At 50.2% G+C, this 13,884-nt stretch overlaps 3 protein-coding genes across 3 annotated transcripts in view; all 3 read right to left on the bottom strand.

The window, feature by feature from the left end:
* Positions 1 to 68: 68 nt before the first annotated feature.
* gmppb (GDP-mannose pyrophosphorylase B) lies at positions 69 to 6,703 on the bottom strand. Its single transcript, XM_004069325.4, has 10 exons — positions 6,574 to 6,703; positions 5,626 to 5,758; positions 5,472 to 5,552; positions 4,676 to 4,724; positions 4,010 to 4,152; positions 3,630 to 3,788; positions 3,460 to 3,538; positions 1,741 to 1,868; positions 1,480 to 1,662; positions 69 to 1,406 (listed from the first exon to the last, which is right to left on the bottom strand). The coding sequence occupies exons 2-10, from the start codon at positions 5,752 to 5,754 to the stop codon at positions 1,275 to 1,277; spliced, it is 1,083 nt and encodes a 360-aa protein (XP_004069373.1). The 5' UTR covers positions 5,755 to 5,758; positions 6,574 to 6,703; the 3' UTR covers positions 69 to 1,274.
* Positions 6,704 to 7,529: 826 nt separating this feature from the next.
* pde12 (phosphodiesterase 12) lies at positions 7,530 to 11,771 on the bottom strand. The gene is made up of 8 exons (XM_004069323.4): positions 10,761 to 11,771; positions 10,059 to 10,477; positions 9,564 to 9,669; positions 9,114 to 9,258; positions 8,947 to 9,025; positions 8,751 to 8,873; positions 8,469 to 8,674; positions 7,530 to 7,971 (listed from the first exon to the last, which is right to left on the bottom strand). Exons 1-8 carry the CDS (start codon positions 11,330 to 11,332, stop codon positions 7,852 to 7,854), a joined length of 1,770 nt encoding a protein of 589 aa, XP_004069371.1. The 5' UTR covers positions 11,333 to 11,771; the 3' UTR covers positions 7,530 to 7,851.
* A 126-nt stretch (positions 11,772 to 11,897) lies between these two features.
* LOC101170921 (V-type proton ATPase subunit S1) overlaps positions 11,898 to 13,884 on the bottom strand; it is a 16,906-nt gene continuing 14,919 nt past the window's right edge. The window contains exons 7-8 of the mRNA XM_011475697.3: positions 12,426 to 12,663; positions 11,898 to 12,347 (exon numbers count right to left, since the gene is read on the bottom strand). Coding sequence (XP_011473999.1) covers positions 12,090 to 12,347; positions 12,426 to 12,663 — 496 coding nt within the window. The 3' untranslated portion in view covers positions 11,898 to 12,089. The remainder of the gene's footprint in view (positions 12,348 to 12,425; positions 12,664 to 13,884) is intronic.

The following is a 13,884-nucleotide window of genomic DNA, read 5'->3' as shown; positions in this document are numbered from 1 at the left end:
TAAACTAAACCTGAGACCATCCGGGAAACTTCAGGAAAAATCATTTACATAAAAAAGACAAGACTATAAACAGATGTCAGTAACTTCTTTAGAAAAAAAAACTTCATTTCATGAACAATCTTCATTCAGACAGGAAGTACATGGCTCTGAACAGCCTCATTCACAAAGTGCAGACCGTAGAAACCAGTTTTTAGTGTCGGGTGGGCCGCGCGCGTCCTTCACCTGAACGAAGAATGCAGAAAGTTTCAGCAGAGAAAATGATTCGATCACAGAATTCATGATGTCAGAGAGGAAGTCGGTCTGAGGAGCATCGGATCCAACATTTCCTTTCACATCATGCAGGATGATGGCTGGAGAGGACCGTCAGCCACCAAGATCTCACCTGGATGGAGGTCACACCTCCTTCCAGGCTTCCAGCTGGAACGTGCAGCTTTCACAGAAAACAGCCTGAAGCCCACAGAAAGAGACTCCAGAGGGAAATGGTTAGTTCCAGAGTAAACCAGAGTGTGCAGGTGATGGCAGAAGCCAGCCTGCATCTGCAGTGGTGAGTCTTTCAGTCAAACGGATTCCAGCTGGAGGAGGTTCAGTGCAGAGCTTCGTCTCTGAGGAGGAAACCGAGTCTCCAGAAGGAGCTGCAGCATTTAGGAGTCTGCCATTGATCAGTAACACACAATGACTGGATAAAACAACCCCCCCCAGACAAAACCTGGTTTTTCAGCAGGGGGGGGGGGTCCTTCTGAAGGCATTTCTTTTTAGGACTGAAGACAGATGCAGCCTAACAGACTACAGAACTGCTGCATCCTGTCGTCTGCTCAACCCAACATTTATTAAGCTCCGCCCCTGAACAGTGAAGGCGGATCCACATTCAGATATGCACACAAACAATCCCAGCATCCTCCACTCTGCGCGTCGGGCTCCTCCCGCCTCCACGGCCATGGAGGTTCTGAAGGTCATGGTCCAAACGCGCAGCTCCACTGAGGATCTACTCAATCTACACATGGAAAGTGACTGTCGTTTCCCCGTCTACCCCAAACACCCCCCCCCCCATTTATCCCTCCACCAAGTGCTCCAGCCCCCGTCCGTCAGTCTGGATCAGAACCTGGGGTCAGACGTTCAGCTAACAGTCCTGCTCTCTGAGCAGCTGAGCAGGGCCAGAACTTGTCCAAAACAATCAAACAGAAAAAAAAAGAGCTTTTAGTTCCTCCTCCACCCGCCCCCCCCCACTCTGAGGCACCCTTGGGGTGTCTGTCCGGCCCAAACAGAACCTCCTGGTGCTACATGATGATGCGCGGCTCTGGGACCGACTCATTGATGGACTTGTGGGGCAGGACGTTGGCGCCGTTCAGGTAAAGCTCGTCGTTCACAATGACGTCCTCCCCCAGCACCGTCACGTTCTCCATGCGCACCTGAGGACGCAGACCCCCCCACCGTGAGACTGCAGCTCAGCTTCCGGTTCCACGGCTCCGACTCTGTACTCACCCACTGACCCACGGAGGAGCTCCATCCCACAATGCAGCTCTCCAACCAGGAGTGCGATCGAACTCTGGATCCCTTCAGCACCGTGCAGCGCTTTATCCTCACGCCATCCTCCACCACCACGCCGGCGCCGATGGTGACGTTGGGCCCGATGGTGCAGTTCTGTCCGATCTGTGCGGAGGGGTCCTGCGGGGGAGGAGGGGAGCAGACCGCCATGGACGACAGGCACTCGTTTCCCGGGAAGCGACATGGAGCGGGACTCACCACCAAGACGTTGCCAAGGAAACCGGGTCCCGTGTGCAGCCTGTCGGGAGCGTGCTGCCTCAGCGACTGCAGGTACATGCACATCCCCGTCAGGAAGTCTTTGGGCTGACCGATGTCCATCCAGAAACCTGCGGAGGACGGCCGGTTACCATGGAAACAACCCCCAACACCATCACAGAAGTGTCTTCTACATGAGCAGCTGGGAGCAGAGCTGCTGCTCCTCCTCACTGAGGGGAGCCGGTTGAGGTGAACATCTCCCCGGCAGAACTGGAGGAGCTTTGGTGGGGGAGAAGGTGAGGACCTCTGTCCCTGAGACCCGGCCCAGGACAAGCAGGAGGAGGTGAAAGGAAGGGTGACAGCACAGGAACAAAAGCTGCACGGTCCAATCAGGAGTCCAGGTTCTTAGGATCTGGCTGCTTCTGGTCCCTGTTCCACTGAGGGTCCAGAGAAGCACCAACAGATCCGCCTGACATTTGGGCCGGAACACGAAGGACAGGGCAGGAAGTGACTGCTGGGCGCCGTTCTAAGGCTGTTGGTGCTTCTCTACAAACCACGACTACAGGAGAGTGGATGTGAGGAGAGAGCCAACACTTACGTCTGACGGAGGCGTGAGCTGCAGAGACCAGAGCAACGCCATCAAAATCTCTGGATAACATTTATGACACTCATCCTAAACAGAAACCATCTGAACATGTTTAATGACAGAAAAACCTTTCTTCTCTAGATCCACTCAAACTTTCATTAAAGCGGTTCTAGAGGAAGACATTCCTGTTCTCAGAGCAGGACCACGTCACTTCAAGAAAACACTCCTCCACGTGGTTTTACTGGCCAGGAGTCTGCTGAAAAACGGCCGAACCGATGGGAGTGACCACGACCGTCGCCTGTATCACAGAACCGGACTGAGCGAGTGTGACGTCATCAGCCCAAAACGGTTTACTTCCAGCTCCAACCAAATGAAGTCAATTCAGTCGCCACTCCCTCAGGAAGCACTGATTGGTCCCAGTTGGTCTGAGTCATGGTTTCTATGGCAACCACTCATCAATCAGGAGTGGGGCTGTTGGAAGGCCACGCCCCTTCCACTTGAAAGCAGGCCACACAAAACCTGTCAAACATTTGAAATGTTGGACGTGTGGCCAGCAGGCTCCTCCTACTTTTACTGAGGCATTTGATTGGTCAGTTTGTAACTTGAATAACTTTGACTACAGAAAATAAATCATGAAAATAAATGAGAATTATGAAGAAGATGTTAAAAACGGTTCTTCTGACCAATTGAATGAGAGAAGAGAGAAAAGTGTTTAGTGAGGAGCTTTACAGGCTTAAAACATCTAGAATATTAGTCAAAAATAAAGGAATGCTCATTTCTTCTATGGCGGTTATTTTAGAAACTTTAAGTGCGATAAACGATGGACCAGTGTAAGGAAGCTTCAGTTATTTTTCATTTTTTTATTATTTTATTTCTATTATTTAACTTTTTTTAGAGCAAAAGTAAAAACTAATAACTTCAGTTGGAACCACAGTAAAACCGCAGAATTTGGTCAAAGTCTGAGCAGAAAGTTCTTTAACCAGAGTCACTGACATGTCCACCAATCAGAAAAGTGTCACCTGAACCATCAGCTGACAGACAGGTGGACACCCTGAGGAACCATCATGACCTCCTGAAGCCAAAGCTTTAGCAGGTGTCGGTGAGCGGATAGCAACGGCGTGGTGCAGAACAGTTACCCTGCAGCTCCATGGCGTACAGCTGGCTCTCCTCCGCCATGACGGGGAATATTTCCTTCTCGATGGATGTCGGTCTCAGCTGCGCAGACGGAGAAAGCAGTCCCGGTTATTTGCAGACGGCACTGCATTTCCTGCTGCTATGGAAACCCACAAGACGCTGCCACCCGTACCTGGATCCTGCTGAGCATGCTGGGATTGAAGATGTACATGCCGGCGTTGATCTTATTGGAGACAAAGACCTGCGGTTTCTCCACGAAGCGATGGATCTTCCCGCTTTCCGCCTCAAACACCACCACGCCGTATTTGGACGGCTCCTCCACCCGCGTCACCTGAACACACGCAAGAGCGTCAGGAACTTTGGAGGATTGAAGCGGCGAGGAAACCTTTAGATCTGAAACATCTGAGGAGGAAGGGTTCCCCTTCCAAGAACTCAAATCTTTTCCATTCTCATCTCAACATCTTGAGTTCTGACAGGCCAAAGTCCTCATTTCCCAGGGTGCAGTTTGTCTAACAGCCCTTTGAGGTCAAAGGTAGAGGTCGGGGTTCTTACCACGATGGTTCCCTCCTTGCCGTGGTTCCGGTGGAACTGCAGCAGATCTTGGAAGGGAAAGTCGCAGATGACGTCCGAGTTGAGGACGAAGAACGGTTCGTCGTCGATGTTCAGCAGCTCTCGAGCCAACGCCAGCGGCCCGGCTGAGAGAGCACGCACAGAACCAAAGGTAAGCTTTCTGCTAGAACCTTTTGGACCTTTCACTTAAAACACTGATCTTAGATTGATGAATCGTGAACATTAGTTAAGCCTCTAATGAAAATGCAGAATGAACTCAAATGTTTCTGTTGTGTTGTGCTGCGATGTTCTCAGTTGGAATCAGTCGCGTCTCTGTGAGCAGTTTAGAAAACTACAAGCTCGATAATTACAGAAATGACCGGCCAGTGGAACGAGTTCCCCAGAGGTTATTTGAGGAACTGCAGGTCTAGCCATTTTCAATTTTGGAGGTGCTTCAACCCTGAAGTCAAAGTGTTTGCTCACATTAAACTGATTCTGATCTGAAAAGCTCTCATGTTTCATGTGAAATCTTCTTCACATGGAACATGCCAGGATGTCTGTGGACGTTTACACTCATCGAACGTTGTTTTTTAAATAGTAAATAGAAAAATGTCGAGGTTGAGGTGCAAACAGTTTCCAGAGCGTAGAGTCTGAAGCGAGGAGACTCACCGGTTCCCAGAGGCTCCGTCTCGTGGGACAAAGAGATCCGGATCCCGAGCTGAGGAGAACAAAAAGTGGAGAAGACTCAACACTTTGGTTCTGACTCTGAATGTCAGACAATCTAAATGTTAAGATCTGATTTCAATTCAAGTTCAACGTCTTTAACTTCTGTGTTGTTCTGGATGGTCTGTTGGCGTGTTGCATGTGGGCGTGTTGGCCTATCAGAGTGTTGGCGTGTCACCGTTTTGGCCTGTCGGCGTGTGGGCGTGTCAGTGTGTTGGCGTTTTGAGCTGTGGGCGTATCAGCGTGTGGGCGTGTCACCGTTTTGGCCTGTCGGCGTATCGGCGTGTCAGTGTGTTGGCGTTTTGGGCTGTGGGCGTATCAGCGTGTCACCGTTTTGGCCTGTCGGCGTATCGGCGTGTCAGTGTGTTGGCGTTTTGGGCTGTGGGTGTATCAGCGTGTGGGCGTGTCACCGTTTTGGCCTCTCGGCGTATCGGCGTGTCAGTGTGTTGGCGTTTTGGGCTGTGGGTGTATCAGCGTGTGGGCGTGTCACCGTTTTGGCCTCTCGGCGTATCGGCGTGTCAGTGTGTTGGCGTTTTGGGCTGTGGGTGTATCAGCGTGTGGGCGTGTCACCGTTTTGGCCTCTCGGCGTATCGGCGTGTCAGTGTGTTGGCGTTTTGGGCTGTGGGTGTATCAGCGTGTGGGCGTGTCACCGTTTTGGCCTGTCGGCGTATCGGCGTGTCAGTGTGTTGGCGTTTTGGGCTGTGGGCGTATCAGCGTGTGGGCGTGTCAGCCTGTCGCTCACCCTCTGCTCCTGGACTCTCATCTCCCTCTCCAGCAGCTCCGACATGTAGCTCACAGCCAGGATCACATGGTTCACTCCGGCCTGCAAACACACCGTGACCGGTCAATAAAGTGCTGAGGTGACCTGGCACCGGCGCCCCCCTCCCCCGCCTCACCTTGACCAGCGCCTCCACCTGGTGCAGCAGGATGGGTTTGTTGCAGAACTCCACCAGTGGTTTGGGGACGCTGAGGGTGAGCGGTCGCAGCCGGGTCCCGTACCCCCCAACCAGAATCAGAGCCTTCATGTTTCTGCAGCAGAGATCAGAGAGAAATGTGACGCCAACAACTAAACAACATTTAGCCATTTGTCCTTCAGAGCAGAACCCAGCAATACACAGCACTGAAACAACAGTCACGTCTGTGGATGACGTCTGTTCTCTGACGGCACCTGTACCTGGATGACATCATCCAGGTACAGGTGCGCACCTGTACCTGCCTTCCACTAAACCAGTTTTACTGCTTTGTCTTTGCTGGACACAAAACTTAATCCTCAGATCTGTTCCAGAGGAGCGTCTCAGTTTTTCCTATTCAAGTCTAAACTTTAGACTAAAGAAGAAGGTCTGATCTGATCTGATATGATCCAGTCTGATCTGATATGATCCACTCTGATCTGATCTTCTGCCCCAAACCTCCCCCCTCCTGTCAGCAGGTGGAGGATCCAAACACTTTCAGACGTTTGCACTGATTCACTAAATCAACTTTGATCATTATTACTCTGATGCTTTCAAAGTCTGATCATCCTCCCATCATTTAAACTTCCAGGAATCGAACCTCCGAACAGTGGAGCTCCTCCTGTCTTGGATCAGGATCTCCTTCATGAGCAGAAGTTTGTCGGAACCAACTTCCGCTGGACGGAGACCTCGGGCTCTTCAGACCCATCAGCTCGGCTTCTCACTCAGGAGCTGAGCCTGAAGACTGAGGAGCTGTCAGGACTCTGGTCATGTGACCTCCTTCGAACTGCTTCTCCTGTCGTTAGCTTCTCCAGCTAATGTTATAGCTAACGTTCCAGAGGAGAACCGGTTCCGGTTAAAATGTTCCCGAGGAGAAACTTGAAGGAAACTTACAAATCTCTGCGCGGCGGACTTCCCGGGTAGCGCGGAGGATCCTCTCACCCGTAGTGACACGTAGGGTTGTTTGAATTCCTTGTTTGGCTTCCGGTTTAGCGCGTGGCGTGAATGAACGTCAGTGGGTCACGCAATATCCGGTTCTATCCTTCAAAGTAAAAGTCGCCAAAAATACCCTAAAATGTTTGCCTGACCATTAATCCTTTATAAGTAACTCTTATTTATTTATAAAAAATAAATTATAAAAGTGTTATACTTTTAATAAATAAATTTAGCTTCTTCCAACTTTTTAAGGTAATACATACAAGTTCCTTTAGCTTAAAAAATAAAATACACAATACTCCAATAAAATCCTCCTGCTGCAGCAAAATTACTTGCAGTTATGATTCTAATGAAATTATCTACTTGTCTCTGAATAGCAGCTAGACTTTGCTGTGCATCAGAAGGTAAGAATATGTGCTTTAAACCCATTCAACTAATCAACCTTTCTGCATTTTGAAGGAGAAGAAAACCAAACACGACCTCTTGATTTATTAATACAATGTAAATAAAACGAGATGGAGCTCCTAAGGGCTTCTCCTCGTGTTTAAATAAATCTGGGCCTAAACCACAAACCTAACAAACTATTCAGTTTCTTCTTCAAAGCCAACGAGCCTGAATGCAGGAATAAAAGAGCCACACGTGGCTCCAGAGCTGCAGGTTTCAGACCCAGCTTGAAGTTTGTTGAAATGAAAATCGGATGATTCAAAACTTTCCAAGTGATTATCCAAACAAAACAATCAGATATGTTGTATCTATTTACAGCGGGGCTAACAACTCTTCAGTCAGCCACCAATTGTGCAAGTTCTGCCACTTAAATAGATGAGAGAGGCGTGTCATTTTCATCAGAGGTAAACCTCAACTATGAGAGACAAAATGAGAAAAATAATCCAGAAAATCACAATGTCTGATTTTTATATAATTTATTTGTAAATGATGAAAGCCTGGAACTTTATTTAAAGACTCAGCAGCAGATTTGACCAGAAAAAACATATTTATGATACATAAATATCGCCCTGAAATGTTTTATAAATTAATACTTTTATTAGAAATTTAAAGACAGATGCATAAGCAGCCGTTACAATTTCTCTGCATTTTTCCTAAATATTAATTTAGACTAAAATATTGGGAATCAGCATTAAATGCATACAATTCAATCTCTGCCCCTAAAGACAAAGAAGACGATTCAGAGACAGGTTTCTTTTATTTGTAGGATGAAGGTATGGCAGAGGCCAGAGGTCAAGGAGCCCAGAGGAGGTCACAAACCAGAGCGATGTGGTCGGAGGGGTGAGCCAAGCTGGGCAGGGCCTCATAGGCCGTCACCTCCTGGTGGCTGGGCAGAGGAATCACCTGCTCCACCTGCAAAGGTAAAGTCCTGTTAGCCCTCACACACCTGAGCGTGTAAATGTGTCGTCTCCAGAGCTGCAGTCACGCTCAGAAAGCATGTTGCAGCTTACACCCCGCCCCCTAAATCCTTTTTTACTGAAGGTGCGACCCGACTGAGGGTTCAAACCCAAAACATCACATTGTGAGGGCACCCACTCCTCCACTAGGCCACTGAGCTGAATAACAGCTGATTTCTGGCTGTGAAGAGTGGAGTTCTGTTTTCAAGCAGAATGACGACAAGAAGAATTAAAACTAAAAAAAGTGAAAAGCTGTTCAGTGGAACCGTTACCACGGTTACGGGTAAACCCATTGGAACCGTTACCACGGTTACGGGTAAACCCAGTGGAACCGTTACCACGGTTACGGGTAAACCCATGGCTTCCGTTTCAAACGACTACTGGTTCCAGACTTTTGGCAGAGGTCACACGACCCCCGTCCAGGATGAGGAGGTGTCTGTGGATCCTCGGTACCTTCATGCTCTGCGGCTGAATGAAGACGTAGTCCAGGCAGCCGTGGAACCCCCCCACGTAGTTGGTGTAGGCGGGCTGTCCGCAGGCGCTCAGCAGCGGCGGGAACGGAGAGGTCAGCTCCATGCTGCAGGACTCCTCTGGACCCAGGCCGCTCCAGTCCGGATGCTGCTCGGGGACCGACCCCTCGCTGAGCAGCTGGAACAGACCTGAGGCACAAAACGCCGTCAGCCCCCCCAGCACGGCCTCGGAGCCTCAGCGCGGACTAACGGCTCCAGGATTTACCCGAGTCTGGCATGGAGTTGAAGTCGCCGCAAAAGAGAAGAGGGGCTTCCGGTGCAACCGTGTCCATCACATGACTCAAATGCCGCAGGGCCACTCCCACTTGGACCAGGCGAACGTTCCCTCCTTCAAAACAAACGGAAGTGAATTCCAGGCGCCGGCGTGGCGGGGACTTCATTCAGAGCACCAGTGGTTTTACCTTTAGGATGCCAGTACAGGTGAGTGTTGGCCACGATCAGCTTCCTGTCAGCTCTGAAGCGGTCCTCCAGCACAGTTACCTGCAGAAAACACCCGTTACACGCATGAGAGGATGAACCGGCAGCCCGTTGGAGCTCGTCACAACGCTGTGCAGGACAGCAGGAGCACCTGCAGGGAGGTGGACCTCTGCAGGACCTTCTCCTTCAGCGCCACATTCCCAGAAATCCTCTGCAGGAGCTCAGAGTGCAGGGGGTCAGAGGTCAACGCTTCGCTGAACATGATGTCATGGCTGCTCAGCAGCTGAAACTTTGACCTGAAACCCAAAACAAGAAGTGGGGTTTGAACTAAACTCATACAATCACATCCGTCTGGGGTTTTTAGAAAAACCAACAGCAGGTCAACAGCCTGATGTCCGAACGAACGTCCAGCCAGAGAGAAGATGAAGAAACAGTCGTCATCCTGAGACGTGTCGCGCAGTTTGTCACCAGGATGCAGGATTTAGGCAAAGCATCTCAGCGTCAGCGTTGTCAGTTGGGGTGAGTCTGGTGACTTTTATTAGCTTACACCAAAAAAAACTATCTTAGAAAAACAGGTTTCTGACTCCAGATGAGGCCAAACCTGCGGTAGAACGTCGCCAGCCCTTCGTGCTGCTTCTCTTTGATCCTGAACACGCCGTCCAGGCCGAAGGCGTCCAGAGCAGGACTCAGACTGTCGGCAAACACTCCTGCAGGGAAAAACGCAGACGATAAAGATCACATGACCTTGGGTCGGACTGCAGCGGTCCAAATGCATCGATGGAGGATGGAACTGGATTTGTCTGATGAAATCTGCTTCAGCAGAAACGGAGAGGACACCAAGTCTGCTCTACTGCAGCCGCTGCGAGCAGCTTCAGATCTGGGTTTTGGTTCCAGGTGGTTCTGATGGCACAAGCTCTCACGTCTATCGACATTTCTGAGAATCAGGATGAAGGAAAGGGGAGAACTTTCTTCTGTTCTGAGCTCGACGGCTCAGAGCTGCGTGACGTTCGTCAGACCTGATGGCTGATTCTGGATCACATTTTAAATCATCTTCATTCAGCAAAAAAGCCACAAACTGCTCAGGAGCGTCCTTCACCTTTGTCCACCTCCTGCAGGCAGAGGATGTCGCCGTTGTATCCCGCCAGCTCCTTCTTCACCAAGTTCTGCCTGTAGTCCAGCTGAAGAGCGTACGGGGCGCAGTACGGGTACAGAACCGTCTTGGACAGTTCTGTCTGAGCGTAGATGTCTGCCAGAATGTTGTAGGACACCACCCTCACCGCCGGCCACGCCGCCTCCTTCGCCGTGTACGCGTGGCGGCCGTCAAAAGTACAAACTCCAGGCCCCGCCTCCACGGCCGAAACGGAGACCAGCTCTTTGGCCGGGCCGCTGCGCCCCCCCTCTTTGGGTGTGCACCTCAGTTTGAGCCTGCAGCCGATGTCCTGGTTGGAGGGGACGTGGACACGCGCAGAACCCACCCGGGTCCAGGATGAGTCCAGATCCAGACCGTCTGCAGAGCTGAAAGGAGCAGAAAACATCACTTTGGTTCTGGTCTGTCGGAGGTTTCTGCATTCAGGAGTCTCAGTGTTTATCTTCACAAAGACACGGATGTTGCTAAAACGCACCACGCGCGAGCGCGCGCGCACACCCACACCTCTGGTGCATCCACCTGCAGCTTCTCCTTCATTCTCCTGCTGCTCGGTTCCTCTAAGCTTCTTCTAGTGATGTAATGAACCAGAACCGGCCTCCAAACTAACCAACAAGTTCTGGTCTCGTGCATCAGTAACGCGTTACTCGTTACCTCGTACTCGGTGGGTTCTCTCGGAACCACGTGAACTCGCTGTCCTGCAGGTTTGCAAACTCCACCTCCAGTTTGGGGCAGACCGGAAAGCCGGAGAGCAGCGACAGCGGCAGCTCCGCCGTGGTGAGGGTGGGGGGGTTCCGGTGCACGGTGAACGTCACGTCTCCCACCTGCAGCACGGCTCCGTCCCGCCACGCCTCCGAGTTGGGGACCGTTTCCGGTACTTCCTCGCCGCCGCAGAGCAGCTTCACCGCCGCGGGCGCCGCAGCCTCGCCCGGCGGCTCACCGCGGCTCTTCCTGGACTTCTTCGCCTGCTTGAGGAGGCTCTTGGCGGTGGAGCTGGAGATCCTGGTGAGGACCTTCCCCAGCGCCTCGTCCTGGTCCCGCAGCATGTGCCGGTGGCTGCCGTTCAGGCAGAAGGAGATGGTGAGCTTCGGCTCCCCGGGAAGGCTCCTCACGATCACCGGTTCCATTCCGCGGAATAGGCAGCGGGCTCCTGACAGAGTCCTCGACAAGGGAGGGGGGAGGCAGCGACGGAAGAGAGCGACGGCAGCGGACAGGTGACCGGACATGAAGTCCTCGAACCTGCCCGGTAAAGGTGTGACTGTCCAGGTGAACCGCAGCGGCGTTAGCCGGATGCTAACCACGAGATGCTAACTGACAGAAAAACCGCACAAACATGACTTTGTTTCAGTCCAACTTCTGTGCTTTTAAAGGAAAAGACGATTCCGGCTTAAAATTAGGCTTTAAAAGCGCGTTCATGGGAAAAACGTCCGTTTTTTGAGGTCACGCGTTCCTCAAAGCGGCAGAAGTTTCTTCTTCTGCTTGCATTCTGGATGATCAGCTGTTGCTGACAACAACAGAGCCACCATCAGGACACAACTGGAATTGCAAGTAGTGTCTTCTGTTTGCTTTTTTTTTACTGAACTTTTAAAAAAAATCTATTAGAAATGAACTTATTGAGACGTCATCTAAATTTGACCAATCAGGACTTTGAGTGAGACCTAGCCTTTCACCAAACTAATGTGTTGAAAAGTTCGGAAAGGTTTAAGCTTCAACAAATGTATTACTTTATTTAAAACATGGAGTAAAAACAATTAAAACTGGGTATAAAGAGAGGTCATAATTCAGAGAAGACACGTTTTTCAAATATTTTATTTTTATTTAGTGATATTATTTGGGATGTTGTAAAGAAACTGATGTTGACAGATTACAAAAGACTAGAAATATATTCTTTTTTTTTTTTTAAATAAAAAACAACAAGATCCTGAGCTGGAAGAACATCAGACCAGAAACATCAAGATAGTGGAGTATTTCGTTCTGTTCCATTTAAATGGCATTCTTCTCAGTCGTGTTCTCGTCACAGCAGTGCTCCAGCTGTTCCGTGCTTTGGGGAAAGTACATGTCCGCCTTGTGATTGTCGTCGTGCTCGATGTGTTTCAGGTGAATGACCATGTGTAGGGCGTATGCCAGCACCAGCAGCAGGATCAGGGAGCTGATGAGGCCCATCAGAATGGCTGGTGTCAGGATGGTGGTGCAGTCGCTCGCTGGGGAAAATCTCCCAGAGCTGACGTTGAACGCCTGGATCTACACAGATCAGTGAAGGCTTCAAATTAGAGGTAGTCGCTCATCTTTACACTGAGCAAAACGGCAGCAAAAGAGTACCTGGAAGTCGATGAAGGTGATGGACCAGCGGCGAGCGTGGTCAGTGCTGGGTAGCAGCAGGCCGCTGTATCGCTGCAGGCTGCTGACATGGGGGCATCGGTACGAGGAGGACGCCGGAGCGTACACATCGCTGGCGTTAAACAAAGCTTCCTCTGAGGAGTTGTAGATGAGCAGGACGCTGTCCACCGAGAACCACCACTGACCCGAAGACTCGTAGAAAGTGTTGGAGAGCTGCAACCTGACCAAGTGAAAGCAGACGGCCGTTAGTGCAACATATGTTTAAAAAAAAAAGGCCTTGACGGGGGGTTCACTGCCCCCAAAAGTCAAGCAGTTGGAGGAAAAGCATGCATCCATCCAACAATCCATCCATTTACCCAAATATAGTTGCTTTGCTCTGAGCGGGATCTTGGAGCTTTTCCCATCTGTTATGGTGGGCTGTCGTATTCTGTTCTTTAACATTAAATCCATGGCAGCTATCTGCATGGATGGAGACCCGAGTCACTGGCATGGAAGTCACTCATGGAGTCCTCAAAGAGCTTGGCTTGAACTTCCAGTGACTTAACCAGACGTTTGCAGAGAGGAAACCTGCTGAGGTCTTCTGTTCTCTGGCTGATTGTTCTCATTCTCTTTAGTAAATGCATCACCTTAAAGTTCTCCTTCAGAACGATTTGTTCTGATTAGGGAAAAATAACTAAAAGATGTGCAGACTTTCTGTCTAAAACGTAGAATACGACCATGTAGATCAGCTCAGTGAGAAGAAACTCCACTGAAGGAAATCCATGTTTCCTTGCTTTGCTCTCAATCAGAGAGATGTGCAAAGGATGATGGGAAATGGAGTTTCTCGTCCCTCTGTCACAGACATTTGATTCACAAACTTCAGTCTCACAAAACCTCACTGTTGAGCAGGTTCCTCCCTCAGACAGCAAGGAATCTCAATGAAGAACCGAGCCGGACTGGATCTATGCACAACCTTCTGAGGAGTTCTGTTCTGAGAAGAACCCGTTGACTATATAAGAGAACTGGACTGAGCAAAGTGTTTTGTCATCCATAGAAAATGACAAACCTCCAGCAGCATAAAGCCAATTCAGTGTCCATTTTTCCACTATACGGACGCCGCCATTTGATCAGTGAGAAGTGAGAAGTCCGAGTCTGTTTGAGTCAACGTTTCTATGACAACCACTGAAAGCAGGCCCGGGAGAATCAGGCTACGTTCACACTGCAGGCTGAAACGACCCAATTCCGAATTTTTTGCCCCTAAGCGGCCCAATTCCGATCTTTTCATGACAGTCTGAATGACACAGATCCGATCTTTTCAATTGCGACCCAGGCCCCGTGGATTTGCCGTCCTGATTCCGAATTGTAGCCGATCTTTTCAATTGCGACCGCCGTCTGACCGGCCAGGCGACTTGATTCCGAACTGTACGTCATCGACACGCAACAAACGTCATCATTTTGCGTT

This window comes from Oryzias latipes, chromosome 5 (assembly GCF_002234675.1).
Source record: "Oryzias latipes chromosome 5, ASM223467v1".
Lineage (NCBI taxonomy): Eukaryota > Metazoa > Chordata > Actinopteri > Beloniformes > Adrianichthyidae > Oryzias > Oryzias latipes.
This window is presented reverse-complemented; position numbering and strand designations above follow the sequence as displayed.

What these genes read in the sequence shown, in the direction of transcription:
- gmppb (XM_004069325.4), bottom strand. Translation starts at nt 5,754, where the DNA reads ATGAAGGCTCTGATTCTGGTTGGGGGGTACGGGACCCGGCTGCGACCG. An exon ending in GACGGAGCCTCTGGGAACCG is followed by an intron (nt 4,153 to 4,675) that starts GTGAGTCTCCTC and finishes GTGCTCTCTCAG; the next exon opens with CCGGGCCGCTGGCGTTGGCT. An exon ending in TCCTTGGCAACGTCTTGGTG is followed by an intron (nt 1,663 to 1,740) that starts GTGAGTCCCGCT and finishes CCTCCCCCGCAG; the next exon opens with GACCCCTCCGCACAGATCGG.
- pde12 (XM_004069323.4), bottom strand. Translation starts at nt 11,332, where the DNA reads ATGTCCGGTCACCTGTCCGCTGCCGTCGCTCTCTTCCGTCGCTGCCTC. An exon ending in AGAGGTCCACCTCCCTGCAG is followed by an intron (nt 9,026 to 9,113) that starts GTGCTCCTGCTG and finishes TGTTTTCTGCAG; the next exon opens with GTAACTGTGCTGGAGGACCG. An exon ending in TTCAGCCGCAGAGCATGAAG is followed by an intron (nt 7,972 to 8,468) that starts GTACCGAGGATC and finishes TTACCTTTGCAG; the next exon opens with GTGGAGCAGGTGATTCCTCT.